General features: G+C 34.5%; 1 protein-coding gene and 1 long non-coding RNA gene across 51 annotated transcripts in view; one reads left to right on the forward strand and one right to left on the reverse strand.

Moving 5' to 3' along the window:
* The window catches only part of LOC140829354 (serine/threonine-protein kinase ATM), a 52119-nt gene that overhangs the window by 22520 nt on the left and 14302 nt on the right, over positions 1–15297 (reverse strand). For 40 of the 50 annotated variants that reach the window (XM_073192498.1, XM_073192511.1, XM_073192478.1 and 37 more), the window contains 20 exons: positions 14771–14927; positions 14516–14562; positions 14369–14432; positions 14211–14285; positions 14015–14134; positions 13486–13671; positions 10132–10253; positions 9972–10041; positions 9736–9863; positions 9135–9276; positions 8896–9036; positions 8624–8722; positions 8464–8510; positions 7939–8122; positions 7628–7840; positions 5088–5159; positions 3655–3724; positions 1851–1968; positions 1617–1740; positions 567–707 (listed from right to left, as the gene is read on the reverse strand). In XM_073192498.1, coding sequence (XP_073048599.1) covers positions 567–707; positions 1617–1740; positions 1851–1968; positions 3655–3724; positions 5088–5159; positions 7628–7840; positions 7939–8122; positions 8464–8510; positions 8624–8722; positions 8896–9036; positions 9135–9276; positions 9736–9863; positions 9972–10041; positions 10132–10253; positions 13486–13671; positions 14015–14134; positions 14211–14285; positions 14369–14432; positions 14516–14562; positions 14771–14927 — 2320 coding nt within the window. The remainder of the gene's footprint in view (positions 1–566; positions 708–1616; positions 1741–1850; positions 1969–3654; positions 3725–5087; positions 5160–7627; positions 7841–7938; positions 8123–8463; positions 8511–8623; positions 8723–8895; positions 9037–9134; positions 9277–9735; positions 9864–9971; positions 10042–10131; positions 10254–13485; positions 13672–14014; positions 14135–14210; positions 14286–14368; positions 14433–14515; positions 14563–14770; positions 14928–15297) is intronic. The other 10 variants (XM_073192503.1, XM_073192495.1, XM_073192509.1 and 7 more) reach the window with 8 other exon arrangements.
* LOC140829359 (uncharacterized) lies at positions 14552–14928 on the forward strand. The gene is made up of 2 exons (XR_012117446.1): positions 14552–14694; positions 14752–14928. It is a non-coding gene; the product is annotated as an uncharacterized lncRNA (long non-coding RNA).

The following is a 15297-nucleotide window of genomic DNA, read 5'->3' on the forward strand; positions in this document are numbered from 1 at the left end:
GCAAAATGGACTCTGAAATTATGTCAACCATATTTAGGAAATGAAGACTACAACCAGGACCAAAATGGTGAGTTTAAATGGAAGGCAATGGCATATTTGTAAGTCTGTTTACAAACTAAATTTTCCCTAACACGTTCTTTTAACAAATATAGTTTTATTGAAACATTTCCCTACCACGTTCTTCTAACAAATATCGTTGTTTCGTACTTGTTATGAATGCCTACCCTACACCACTGCTAAATTTCCATCACATTAAGGGGGAATTGGGCCAATGACCATGGTCAAATAAGATTTTAAAAAATTATCTTTTTCATCAAGAGCATTATCCCAAAGGCGGGGTCACAAGTCTTTGATCAGAAGGTGACAATTTATTTTTAAATTCAAATTTGACTAGGGTCATGAACCCAAATTCCCCCATTTAGCAAGCAGACCAATCTTTATTTCCTTGATGTTTCAGCCAGCTGAAACACAATATCTTTAGAATGCAATTCTTCTATTTTTATCACATTAATCCAATCATAAATCAATATGCAAAGCACAAATTGCAAGTTGTCTAGCACCTCTACCTTCGAGCTTTCCTGCTTTTGTGGAACAACAGAAGACTTTCTTTCCGTTACATGACACAGTCGAAGCTCATTTAGAGCATGCAAGAATATTTGAATTGATTTGATCGAGGCATTGGACTCGTTAAATATATTTTCCTGCACCTGTATTCAATGAGAGAACTTACAAATCAACAAAGATCGATTTGTTTTTTGGTTAGATGCAATTATTCCTCTCATAGATCTTAATAAAACTATGAATAACCTTTAAACTGAACAAATTTTATCTTTTCATGCAAATTACTGAACAAAAATTTATCATGATATGCCGATATAATTTCCAATTACAATAATAAGCAAGCAATCTCAATTCAAATTTCAAAACAAACAACAACGCACAACTAGCAAAGCAAGCAACTAGGTCAATGCATATCAGTCAGTAATGCCGGAAGTGCCTTACCCTCAGAGGTCATATTGATCCACCAACCAGAGATGATGAAATAATAAGACTATCAATCAGTCAACTCTTTGATACACTGGTCATATATTTAAAATGCTCATGCAATTGCTACAACTCTAAATCTGGAAACCAAAACACGCAACCCAAGATACTTCACACTGGAGGGGTTGATTTCAAATACATTCATTTACACAAAATATGCTCCCCGTTTATGTTTGCAATGCCAAGGCTAATCATTTTTTACATTCAATATCAAGCTCCTAGAGACTCAAACTTACCTTTATGGGGTTTGATACTTATTAGCCTCTCACGTGATACGCTCTTTTCAATTATTTTAGTTGAAATGACAAGTAAAAAAGACACAGCATAAAAAATACTAGAGAACTTGGGAAAGAAAGGTACACATGGCAACTAAAATAAAGAATGTAAGTGGGAAAATGAGGCATTTAAGAAACCTTTATGCTACAAGGAACATGTGGACACCTTCCCACAATAAAGCAAGCAGGAAAGAAATCTAGTGAATGTATTTTTCTCAAACATTGTTTGTATTAAGTTGTTGAGAACAAATGATACCATGATGTAAAGACCGGGGTGCATAAAACAAAGTAAGTAACCTTCAAAGAGATTAGTTTGCAAAGATCCACATCTAAATCCATTCTCCCAGCAACATTGACAATGACATATGGGAACAGAAATTCTGCAACTTCTGATTTAACCAACACAATGTCTTGACATAATCTGAAGCAACCAGTAATATAGATCAGCCGCATGATTGATTTACGTAAAATTCCAATGGAAAAAATAGTAATGCAGTAATTGAGCAACTATCTCAAATACTAGTGGTAAACCTTAAAATGAGATCGTTGCAATAACCTATCACTGCATATACAAGTGGACAGATCCATGCTTCAAATGTTTTATCCAAAGTTGTCCACACATTTGAATCCTCGATAGAAATTGACTCAGCTGAAAAATTAGGAAATAAAATCAGGATGTAAGTAAGAGAATATATGTGTTGTCTGTCTAAGTGTATGCATGCCTTCACTAAATTTCTTCGAGGTCATTCGAATTTCAGTCCGTACATGAAAAGGTTCAACCCATGCTTCAGCTAGAAAAAAATTTGAGACTACTTTTTATTAGTCGAATTGGCGGTCACATTTACTCTATTGCTAGTTGTTACTACTCACCAGTGTCATCATGAGATGTACACAGAAAAGGCATTGCCTTCCCAGCAGGCATAAATACAGACCTAGACAATCGGGGATCCATGTCACTTCCATATTCATTGCTATCGCTAAGGTTTCCTCTCTTTATCAGTTTATGTTCTATGAAATTTATATGGACCCAGGAAACTCCTAAATTTCCACCAGAAGTTTGTTACAAAGTTTCTCTAATGGGTTTGGCCAAAAATGTTACTTTTAGAAGCCCCTGGAAATTCATTTCTCGTACTTTCCCGGCAATTCAACTAATGTGGGGCTCGGTTTTGAGAGGGGGAAATTATATTCGATTTTGGGAGGACGTGTGGGGGGGGTGTGGGTGTTCCGTTCAAAGTTCGTTTCCCTTCTTTGTATAGAATTTGTTCTGTGTCAAACAAACCTATTATGAGCTTCTTAGAGGTCGTCAGTCATCAGGGCAGTCGAACTTCTAGGTGGGATGTGCGCTTTAGGAGAAATCTAAATGACTTAGAGTTGGAAGAGTTTGTTATTCTTGCGGGTGTGTTAGATACGGTCATGGTTCAGTTAGGTGTGGAAGATTACAGGGTTTGGTTGGGGGAGTCTACAGGTTTGTTTACTGTCAAATCTTTTTACGATTCTTTCTTTCCTATCCAAGACTTTCCTATTTTCCTTCTTGCTACGATCATATTTGGAAAGTTCCTGTCCCACAAAAGGTGCAAATGCTCTCGTGGATTGTGGCGTTGGGTAAATTACCTACAGCGGATTTGGTGCAAAGAAGATGGCCAACGTGTGCGTTATGTCCTAACTGGTGCTCGTTATGCCAACGCGATGAAGAGAATCAGGATCATTTATTACTACATTGTCCGTACTCAAGGACCTTATGGTCAATGGTTATGCAAGAGCTCAGATTTCAATGGGTGTTTCCACAGAGGGCTGCAATTATGTTCATCAGCGATCCAGGTTTCTCTACGGGTAGCAGAGCTAGCATGCTATGGTTTGTTATGATTCATTTCTTATTTTGGAGCATTTGGCTTGAGAGGAATAACAAAATCTTTAATGACACGAAAGCAGACGTAAGCGTCGTATGGGAGCTCATCAAGTTCAGAGTGGCGACTACAATCACAAGGATTAAAGAATTTCATCATTTATCGATCTCAGATGTTGTTAGGGATTGGAATTTTGTAATGAAGTGAACTATCTCTAATTTTCACGTGTTTTTGTCTTGCGGATTTCTCATCCGCTTCTAATGTACTTCAAAACCATATTCTTAATAATATTATGTTTCCTATAAAAAAAATTATTTATAAAAAAAACACGAGTACAGCTAGTTAAAAGTATCACCCAGCAGCAAGATTTGCTTAATGTGCTAGCATATAGATGAAGGAAAAACACATGCCACATTGCCACTAGTGATATTTTTGAAGGAGAAATCTCACGGACGAAAATATGAGCTAATGATCTCTCGGTAACAACTTACCTGTCAATTTTCTTTGTAGATTAGAAATAAGTCTCTGCACAAGCTCCAAATTAACACCTTTTGAGTGGACCTAGAATGATTATATAAATTGGAAAACATAATTAAATCTATTTATCACATAAAATGCACAAATGGCGAAATTGTTAAGTTTAGACGTATTGCGGTGGCAGCACGTGTCTACAACATTTGGAATGCACGCAATCGAGCTATTTTTTAATAAGAAATGCCGTGTCCCAAGGATATCAGGAAAATCAAGATCCTTATCTTTTGATGTTCGCCAATTCATATGGATTCAGACTCTTGATTATATTAATTATTTTTTCCTATGATGTGTGTGGATATGATCATCTTTGCTTGTAGGCATGCTCGTGTGGTTGGTAATGGTATCGTTGGTTCTATTGGTTCAATATTTACCATCTCCTCATGATGCACAGTGTATATGTACAAAACAATTTTTTTAACTAATTTTAATGGATGTTATTCATTAAAAAAAAAAAAAGAGAAACTCGAAGCATTAAAAAACACACTATTGGAGAAAATATTTATTAAAAATCAGATATCCCCACAATTTCAGTCACTCAAGTATATTAGGCCGCTTGAACATTTTTCGATGACCGTCTCAAAAAAATGTGAAGTATTCTTAATATTAAATCAAAAGTCATGCCCACTTTAGCAGCTACAAAATATTTAGAACTAGTACAACGACGCACGCGTTGCGTGCTTGGACAATATGTTTTTATAATTTATTTGATTTATATTTAAATGAGGATCAAAATATATTTATAAGAAATAATGAGTGGCTACATTATAATTTTGATATATGAACTAAAAAATAAATTAAAAAAGAATAAAAAAGACCCAAACAAAAATTGAACCTACAACCTAATGATTAGGAAACATAGGCTTTATCCACTAAACTACATGTGACTTGCTTTTATTTTTTAAAACTTTATTAATATATATAGAGAGTGGGGGTGAAGGGTATTTTAGGTATTTTAAAAAACAGACCAAGGAAGTTACTCTAACCTACTCAACTTTAATAAATAGTAAGAGATGACATAATGGTACATATTTAAAGCAACAAGATGAAATATCTCAAAGCCAAACCCAATGACAATTGCTTTTGCACTTCATAGTTTGTGATTGATATAATTAATAAAAACAATATATTATATGAAAGAAAGTCTTTCATTTAATAATACCAACAAAATATACAAAAAACTTCATTTTCTCAAAAGACATAATGCAATCAGTCAGTCGTGACCACCAGAAAGATGCCAAACTTTTTTTTTAGTTCAAATAAATCGACATTTCCAAGACAATGAGACATTATTCCTAATCGATCAGCAAAAGACAAAGTCATAGGAAAAAGAGCGCATAAATCATAAATATAAAGCATAAAATATAATGGAAAATCTGAAATACATTCTAACCTCAATAAGAGACCTCTCATAGGAATCCAGTTGCATCAAAGCCCGTTGACCATTTTCAGTTGAAAGAATACCCTAAGCAAGTAACACTAAAATTCAAGTTCTGGACAAGTCCCTCAACAACTAGAAATCAAACAAACACAAAGTCTCAATGAACACAATCATATTGAGTTTATGAAAAAAGATTTATTTGTTTAATAAGACACGATATTTTATTAAATACAAAGGCTTTTAACTAACATAAGCTGACTAGTGATCCACTCACGACAAAAAACTAAACAAGACTCTGATCATCTCAACAATACACAAAAGACCAATCTCTCAAAAAATCTCTTCACTGGTCTCTTCAATGTTGTCAAAAAGTCTTATTCCCCTCAAAACATACAGACCGACATATGTCATGTACCACACCACTCTCCAAATAATTTTGCCCTCTTGCCAAGAAGATGTCCAAGATCCGTAGTAAATAAATCTTGTGTTGATCTCGGCACCACCCAAACAAATCTCAATTCTTCCAAAGCTTTAGCCAACAAACCACTTGATGAGGAGTTTATGAAAAAAGATAAGTTCTGGAGGATAAAGTCTTGATACATTCTGGAGAATAACTCTTGTTTAATTGTATTCATCCGATTGTGGATCGATCAATTCTCATATGCTTCGATCATGTTAGGACCTTGATCAGTTTCGATAAAACATTATTAAAAAAACACATTATGAACTCGATCAATTCTCAGGAACGAATCTGTAGACTATTCATTAATATCTCCAGACAAATTATTTTACAGATTCCTTGTGTAAGTGCTGTAAAAAATGCTTATGCACTGCTATGTAACCCCAAGGCTTCTTCTTTCTCCAAAAGTATGACTTATCATCTTCAAAAAACCCAAGGACTCTCCTCTGTCACATAGTCATTACTCTGAACCCAAATCAAATCAACTATTGGAACCTGTCAAGTGATCCCTCATCTCTTTCAATTATTCAGACTGAGCCTAATGATTCATTGACAAGCTACTAAGTCATGTACAAAACATCCTTCATTGAAATTTGTTTCTTATGAAAAGATTTCTTTTTTTATTGTGTTCACTTCAAAAGTGTCCAATGTAGAAAATCTAAAAAACTTACGTGAAGCTCTTAAAATTCCAAAGTTGAAAGATGCATTGCACTTGGAGTGCAGTTGTAAATGGATTTTCACGATAAAACACGACTACGGCCGTTCATTGGAGAGATATGTGGCATGACTTGTAGTCAAAGGTTTCACACAAATTCATGGTGTAGATCACTTTGAGACCTTTGCACCAATTGTAAAACTTACCACGGTGTTGGTCCTTTTGCTAATGGCAGCTAACTTGGATTGGCCTCTTCAACAACTTCATGTAAAGAATGTATCTCTTAATGGCGATCAAGAAGAAAAAATAAACAAAAGCGTTCAAACTAGAAAAGTCTCTATATAGGCTATATAGTATCCGAGAGCTTCGTCTGAAAAATTCACTCGGTCTATAGAGTAGCACGGATATCTGCAAGGAAGGACTTATTGTACATAATGGCAAAATTCCAGTGTTAATTATTTAAGTTGATGACATTATTTTTACATGAGATGCAGATGTAAAATTAAAAAGAACTTCGCAAATGTATTTAAAATTAAGGAATTGGGGGCATTGAGATACTTTATGGGAATGGAAATTGCAAAACATGAAATTGTTGTTTCTCTGTGTAAATACATATTAGATCTATTGAAGAGTTCTGGGATGGTGGTCACGGAGCGAAGCTTTTGAGGACATTGGCGAGTGTCCTTACCCAGTTTTGCTAGCAAATTGGACTAGATCTATTACTAACAGAAGATCTACCTCGGGATATAACACCTTTGTTTGGGTAATTCGGTGACATGGTGGAATTAGGAGAGTAACGTCATTAGATGTAGTGCAAAGGCTGAATTCAATGTTAAGGCCCAAAGAGTCTTTGATGTTCTTTGGTTAAAAAGAGTCCTCGAAAAGTTCCAAAGAATAATAGAAAGCCTTTGAGTTTATAGTTATAATGTGCCAACGAAGCAGCAATAAGTATTGTCCATAACCCAATTCAACATGATAAGACAAAGCACAAAGATCGTCACTTTAAAAAGGAGAAAATGAAGTTGGAACTATATGCTTGTCATTCATGCCAGCAACTCAACAATGAACAGGTGTTTCGGCCAAAGAACTTACAAAGCCTACCTATAAACATTTGTGCATGATCGATGTCTATGCACCAACTTGCGGGGTACTCTCGTAAATTTTATATTAAAAAAAATTAGCAGAAGTCCAGAATATGAGTAAGTAGATAAATTAAGATATGCATAATTATTTGTAACCTATTTTAGTTACTTATTTCTTCATACATATTTGTTCATCTCTCGTCCTAGAAACTTCAATAAATATCTTTTATATAATGAAACTTAAATCACAGGAAAAATGACATCATATACATCAAACTTCAAAACAAAGAATAAAGATAAGCACAACGCATGATTACAGCACAGTCAAAATCTAACAGCAGTCATATAGACTCACTCTTAATGCTTGGGATGCCATGTCAATTATCTCAACAGAATCATCCATCAGATACTTCTTTAGAAGCCTCATAAGGACTAGAAGAGCTTCTTCCGATATGCCCGTATCTGCATGGATGTTAGTGTCTCCCATGCCAATAGTTATTCCAAACACAGGTACTGAATAATCACCAGGAAGATGGAATACAACACGATGAGGATCACCAATTCCAATCTGTAATCATAACTGAAGCATAATAAAAGGTACTCGAAAGCATATTCATGAATTTGAGAATGTTTCCTAAGAAGATCAAAATGCAAAGTTACGGTTACCTTGGATATGAAATCAGAAACCATTGCACTAAGATCATTTGTGTTATCTAAGCTGCACAATGGAACAAGCTTCCAAGCAGCATGAAAAATTTCATTTTCCGAATGCCAATATGCATCTTTGAAATCATTTTGATCTCCAAGAAATATCCCACTTGACCCAATATTTTTATGCAATGCTTTCAGACTGCAAGAATAATTGATAAACACGATTTTGTAACTATCTCTAGATAGAAATAGTTAATTTCTCTCCTAAACATCCTCTAATGAAGCAAAAGAACGATGGTTCCACTTTAGAAAATCTTAAACATGTAATTAAGGAAAAAAACCAACCGCACTCACTGTGACTAAGAAGTTGTGTCAAATATACTCTTCACTAAATTGTTTAAGCCAAAGAAATATTACATTTACAGAACAAAATAAAAAGAGAAATAAGATGTTGTGTTTATACCATATTTCAACATATTGTTTCAGCAGTAGAAATATTATGAAACAAAAAAATGTGAACTGGGAGAGTAAAGGACATACCTGCAAAGAAGTAATCTTGGAGGGACATAGTGAGGTCTCTTTACAAACTGTAAAGATTAAAAACACTCTTATAACAAAGTAAGATATGAATGAAGAACACAAACGGCTTGAACATTATGTTCCAGTCGCAATAAAAATGAGGCAGGTAGCACTTGCTTACATTCAGTAAGTGAACCCTCGGTGAGTAGGTTTGACGTATTTTCTGGTGGAAGTCTCGTATTTCATTAAATATATCGAATTCAGGGAATGCCACTAGTTCCTGATTGAAGATATTGACCAACAATAACGAGCAATTGCAATTAAAAGCTGTGAAAGTGATTGTGGTAAAAGAAATAGTTTACAGCATTAAAATTTTACGTGTATATTCTGAAATCTATCATTGCGAGTATATTCTGAAATCTACCATTGCAACCAAGGATACGTAGATCATACTTTTATGTATTCAACCATAGATGAATCAGCACCAATGGTAAGTTGTTGGAGAAGTAATACAGCTCGGGATGATGTAGTTACGGATAGCTTCTTATTAGATCCACAAGGGATGCAGCATGCGACCAACTCTGACACTAAAAACTATAGAGTGAAACAACTAAGTCAGCATAAATCATAAAACATTATCAGCATAAATATAAAACATTAAATGAACAAAAAAGATTAAAATATGTTGTTGCCTGAAGTTGTTCACCAAGCACTCTAATAGTCTCCTCTGATGGGTAATCTCTTGATATATTGAGCAGCGTAGAAATTATACAACAACATTGATCAAGTAAACAGTCGCAACCAATGAATTGACCAATCAAATTGAGAAGGTAACTGTTCAGAAAAGTAACAGAAAATTAACACCAACCATTGCAAGATCACATGATATAAGAATCCCCTTGAGAGTTCAACTAGTATCCAAATTAAAGTCAATTGTACCTTCTGACACCATTCTAAAGAAACTCCTCCAAGTATATAAAACAACTCTTTTACAAGTGAAGAATATCATACGTAAGACCACATAACACACTGAAAATTGCAATCAACAGAGCTAAGTTATATACGACCATTAAGACTTCATTAATCTTAAAATTGTATTCAGAAAAATATGATAAAATGTTTTTTGTATCGACAAACATATCATGGTGTATAATACGACTCAACATAAACAAAAAATTTCGATAAAAATGTAACATATTTATAAGCCTCCCAAACAGCAAAATAATGGAGTAGAGTAATTCCTAACATTTATATCACAAGGTCATGGGTGTAAGATGTGCGAGCAATACTCACTTAAAAGTACTAGGAATTACAGCTCTATGCCCAAGCAAATTGACGAGCACCTCAATGCCGGCCAAATGGTTGCATTTATGCCAATGATGAGCCGCAGCAGCGATCTTGTAATGTAGATCAACTATAAACTAGAAAATAAGGTGATGCATTCAACAATAAATACACAAGACAAAATTACTGGAAAGGATAATATAATAACGAAAAAACAGCTTGAAATATAAGTTTTGAAGAATCACCATAAATACTCTGTCCGGTCTGAAGATGTTAATCTTGTCAACAAGTTCGAAACTTTTAGAGTGCTCCTCACTGCAAGAATAAATCAATCAATAATAGAACACTCAAACTTGTAGAAGAAACGTGGAAAAAAATATAGACAACTAACAAAAGGTATTGAACCTATCCAAGAAGCCATCCACAATAGTTTGAATTGTACATGCAATTGTATCTTTAGAAAAGAACGGAAGTGGACAGTCAGAGGAGTTGGAAGCTAGAGATAATGTATGGTTCACAATAGAAACCTGCATACAAAGTGAAGAACATAACAAATCACTAAGCGTATATAGCTCGCATGTTTTGCATTATCATATTTTCATTTTAAATAGAATTTGATGTATTAGAATCAGAAAATTAGCCGTCCGATATTTTGTATCGATAAATTTTCTTTTTAGATAGGCTTTGATGTCTGACAATCAAAATATTAATTGCATGAGTGATTCCTATTTTTTTTTTTTTTGATAGGAGAGTGATTCCTATTGATTGTATAGTTTACTATTATAGAATAGGTTATGTATATTGTGTATAGGTTTCCCTAGTATATATGAAGATCATTCAACCATTTATCAATTTGTATTGGTATAGAGAGTAGAAACCGCAATTGTTCTTTCTTTTCGGCTGAATTAGAGCCATGTCTTTCTTAATCTTTCATCAAGTTCTTACATCATGTCTGTAAAAGCAAATGTGAACACTCTTGATGGCAAAAAGCAATTCATACTTCATAGCAATTGTTCATGAAATTTTGTTTCCAACAAATTTGATCAAGTTGGAGTTGGATAATGCTAATTATCGTATTCGGTCTCAACTTATAGAGATGCATATTGCAGGCAGAAGAAATGGGGATGCATCACAATGACGAAGGTTGCATCGCATAGAACAGCCCAAGCTATGAGGAATGGGAGGCTAAAGATGCTAAGGTCAAGTTTTTTTTCACCAATTCCATGATAGAAGGCTTGATGGCCTATTTGCGTAGTGTGGTGGCTAAAGAAGTTTGGAATAGAATCAAGAACTATCTGGATGTGTCAAATTTTTCTCGAGTCTAAAAGCCAATGAAGCAAACATTCCAACCACACCAAAGAGATTGCCCTCTTGTGGAGTAATGTAGTGAGTTGGACTCAAAAGTCTTGCAATTTGATTACTGTAGGCTAAATGATATGAAATATGTCCATAGGAAGGAAATGTATAGCTAAGTATCGGATCTCTATATTTTTTTGTTCTTGATCACAATCTACATCGAGTTAATGACCAGGGCTTTAGCTTCCTCTCCTTGCCAAATCTAGATGAAGCTTATTCGCAGCCCAATCGAGAAGCACAAAGGTGTTAATATAAGATTAAATGATCATTCTAAAGCCTCTGCAATGGCTATCAATAAAAATAATACAGGGCCAACACTCGTCATTGCACCAACTGCAATAGCCCTAAAATACTCAATCGATATTTTCTGGGAGAAAGATGGCTATCCATATCAATACAAACCGAAACGAGCTGAAAAGGAAACAAGAAATAAACTCATATTTCTCTTAATGATTTTTGTCTCAGACTCTCAGGTTTCTTGTTATCTCCTCAAGAAGGTAATTTCAGTCTCCCGGTTATTTATTCAGGGAGACTAATCTTATAGCTAGCATATCCACCATACTTAACACTCTATTGTCCCCAACTGTTCATAGGGCTCGACTCCTATGTCCATCTCAAGAGGTGGAACATCACATTTACTCTTAGACTATCCATTTCATCCGTCTTGCTCGCACCTTGTTTTTCTAATAGTCTTATTAGGCCATCCACAATAAGAAGGATATTTCCTTCAACTATTTGTGGACCCTTTAATCCACATCATCAATCAAATATTTCTCTACTCAAATATCTTATATTTCACAATCAAATATCACACCAACCAAATATTATTTTCATTTAAATAAAATCATTTCACCACTTTAATTACTTTTATCTATTATTTAGTATTATATTTTTATTTAAATATAAATTTACAAAATTTATAACGCTTATTTTTGAATAACTATGTAAAAAAATAAAAAGTAATAAAATTTAAAAATTTATAGCGATTCCAATCAATTGTCCATTTATATTTCACACAATAATTAAATATAATTAAATAAATATTAAAAAAAGTGAAAAAAAATAAGAAGAACTCGACCCAAGCTGAAGAGCTTGGGTGCCCCTTCACAAAGCTTGGGTCGAGCTCTTCCGTGAAGAGCTTGGGTGCTCCTTCACAAAGCTTGGGTCGAGACTCAAGCTCTTCACTTTGGAGACCTTCACAAAGCACTTTGTGTCGAGCAAGCTCTTCACAAAGTGAAGAGTTGGGTCTCCAAAGAGCTTCGGTCGAGCACCTTGGAGCTTGGGTCGAGCACCCAAGCTCTTCACTTAGTGAAGAGATCGACCCTTGAGCTTGGGTCGAGCTCGACCCAAAAAAATAAAAAAAAATCGACCAAAAAAGAGCTCGACTCAGTTCGACCCACTAGACCCACAACGCGTTAACTTGAAGAAATTAAAAAAAAATTGTAATACCCGGTTACAAATTTGTAACCGGATATTGTTGTGGCACAGAAATCAATGGTGTGTAGTTGTGAATATTTAGATGGAGAGGATATTTAGATGACATGGCTTAGATTATATCCACCACTGTGGATGCCCTTAGAGAGATTGCTAAACCACCTTAAATGTTCAGAGGCATTTCCCCTCACTTTCCTTGAAGACAATCCTACAAAGATTGAGATTGATACTAACAAGGAGAGAAAATGCACCTATTACCTGGATGGGCTGAGAAAGTTACAATCTGAATTTGATCATGTTTTCCAAGTAACAAAGAAGACTTTATATTCGCACTAGTTATTTAAAAAAAAAATGATATTATATTATCAAAGGATATTAATTACAAAAAGCAGACAAAAGGTCCATGCATAGTAAGGTAAGACTCATTCTACGAGTAAACGTATTACTATACTTCAATTCTTATACAAGTATGAGATCGAGAACGATTTAACCTCCACATTCTTAGAGATCCAACTGGAAACCCTAAACTTAATCTTGTCCCAACATTCTTCCAAAGAATTCTAAATCTTCAAAAATCATCTTGTTCTTTTCTAGTTCAAGGTGTGAATTATCCACTTATGCTGAGAAACATCACATACAGTTCAAACTAGGTTTTTGGCGGGTCAAGTATAAAAACTGAACTTTTAATTGAATGTAAATTATACCATTGATTTACAAAACACTTTCATAAATTTGAATTAAAATTGCTTTTTGAGACTGAAACTTGATACATAGTACATACGTGTAACAGACAAAGGTTTTATTCAGATTAGTTCATTTTTACCACAATTTAGTACAAAAGAAAATTATTTCAAAGAAACACAATTACAACATTAACTTCATGCAAAAAGTATCAAATCGAATGCAGCTGATTTTCAACATGAGATGTTAAAAGTTAAAAATAAAGTTGTAGGCAGTAAGTGAAAGTACCATTTGCTTCTTAATGAGTTCATCCCTTTCATGTTCAGAGATATTAACGATAAGTAAAATAGAAGTTTCCAGCACTCTTGATCCCCTCTCCCACCCAGCTTTCTTACTGCAATGCATTGCCATACAGACAGAAAAGATATGCACAAAGTGACTCTTAACTAAAGCTGCACAAGGCTGGCAAGCAACCTGGGAAAAAGAACAATAATAAAAACCAGCATATATAGTTCAAGATATTCAATAGCAAAAATGTCATCTTATGATCCTGACATGGGTATTATCAATTCGCAGAGATCAATCCACGTCGAGCGAACAAGACATACAACTACCCTATGCTAAAATCGTTGACTCAGGTACATCATTTTTAACATTAATTAGATCAAACACCTCACCACATTAAGAAAACATAGAAGACATCTAAACCAAAATAACTTGGACAAAAATTTAATACAAATCTAAAAATAATATTAATGTTCAAAAAGTTAAATGAAGCTACGACATTCTTAGAGGAAATGAATGCAAGGCTAGCTACCTTAGCAACCCATTTTAAGCTGTTAGCATCTTCCTGCAAGATCAAAGCCGGAAGCAGCCACGGACAACAATATTTTATGAAGTTCATAGGTTCCAAATTCGACGTAAAAATGTCTCTTGCCTGCAAATCCAATCAGATTAACTGTCTAGTTTTCTATTTACATGCTAAACACCTCGAATGCAAAATATGACATTACCTCAACAAGTGCAACTAAGCTTACACCACAAGCAACCCAATTAAAAAGAATTGGCCCCATAAGCTCCTCCAAGAACTTCAAAAATGTTGAAAGCACAAAATAATTTGTAAAGTTGGTATCATGTAATTAAATTAATCAACCAGAAATGTATTTATCACCTTTGTCCTGTTTGTATAGCATGCTTCCTTAGATAAACTGTCAAGCACAGCACTGACTAGTTCTCTGAATACAGATGGATATTTGGTAAATTAAGCCGAGGTCAAACGCAACATAAAGATGTGGCTACTTTACTTTTCCACTCTTACCTTTGGGAGGGATCGATAGCAGCGACAACAGATATCATAAAAACTGCCTGTATGTAAAATTCAAATATCAAAAGGCTAAAAGTAATTTATCGACAATTCATTGAATAAATTTTGAAAATTTTGAAGCGGCGTCAATCATCATTTTAGGCTGGTTCATGGGAATAGTTTGAAAATTTTGAGTTGGCAATACATGATGCATGACAGTAATGACAATTCCTGGGAATAGTGTTCGCGAGAACTAAATAATTTTGGTACCTCTAACTCTATTCTCTCACTGTGCAGTACAAGATGCATAAGAGTTACGACAATTGTTTCCATAATCGGACGAGGTTGAGGACCAACAGACAAAACTTCCTGTGCTCGAACTGTTTTCTCCCCGGAGGAAGTAACCAATTTCCTTCCAAAATTTGAACTGCAGTAACATTTTCAAGAACGATGTTATTTTAGAAGTAGAAGGAAATGTAATCATATCGAAAACCACATTGTATGTGAGCAAATCCTAAATGAATTGATACACTAATTAAACCACACAAGGCTACTTTAGACTTGTACAAAATGGAGAAAAGCCTAAAACATTAGTCCACGGATAAAATATAGTATGGAATGTCCAAAATGTGCAACGGCATCAAGAAACTTATCGGTAGAGCAAGTATTAGAAACTGTGGTTAGACAAACAAGATTATAAATGGACCTGACCCATGTCAATGGCCGTTTAGAATAACACTTAAGCTGCAATAAATTTGATAAATTATCGTAGCTACTGAAAATATGTCTATCTCAAG

This window comes from Primulina eburnea, chromosome 4 (genome assembly GCF_022965805.1).
Source record: "Primulina eburnea isolate SZY01 chromosome 4, ASM2296580v1, whole genome shotgun sequence".
NCBI classification, from domain to species: Eukaryota; Viridiplantae; Streptophyta; class Magnoliopsida; order Lamiales; family Gesneriaceae; genus Primulina; species Primulina eburnea.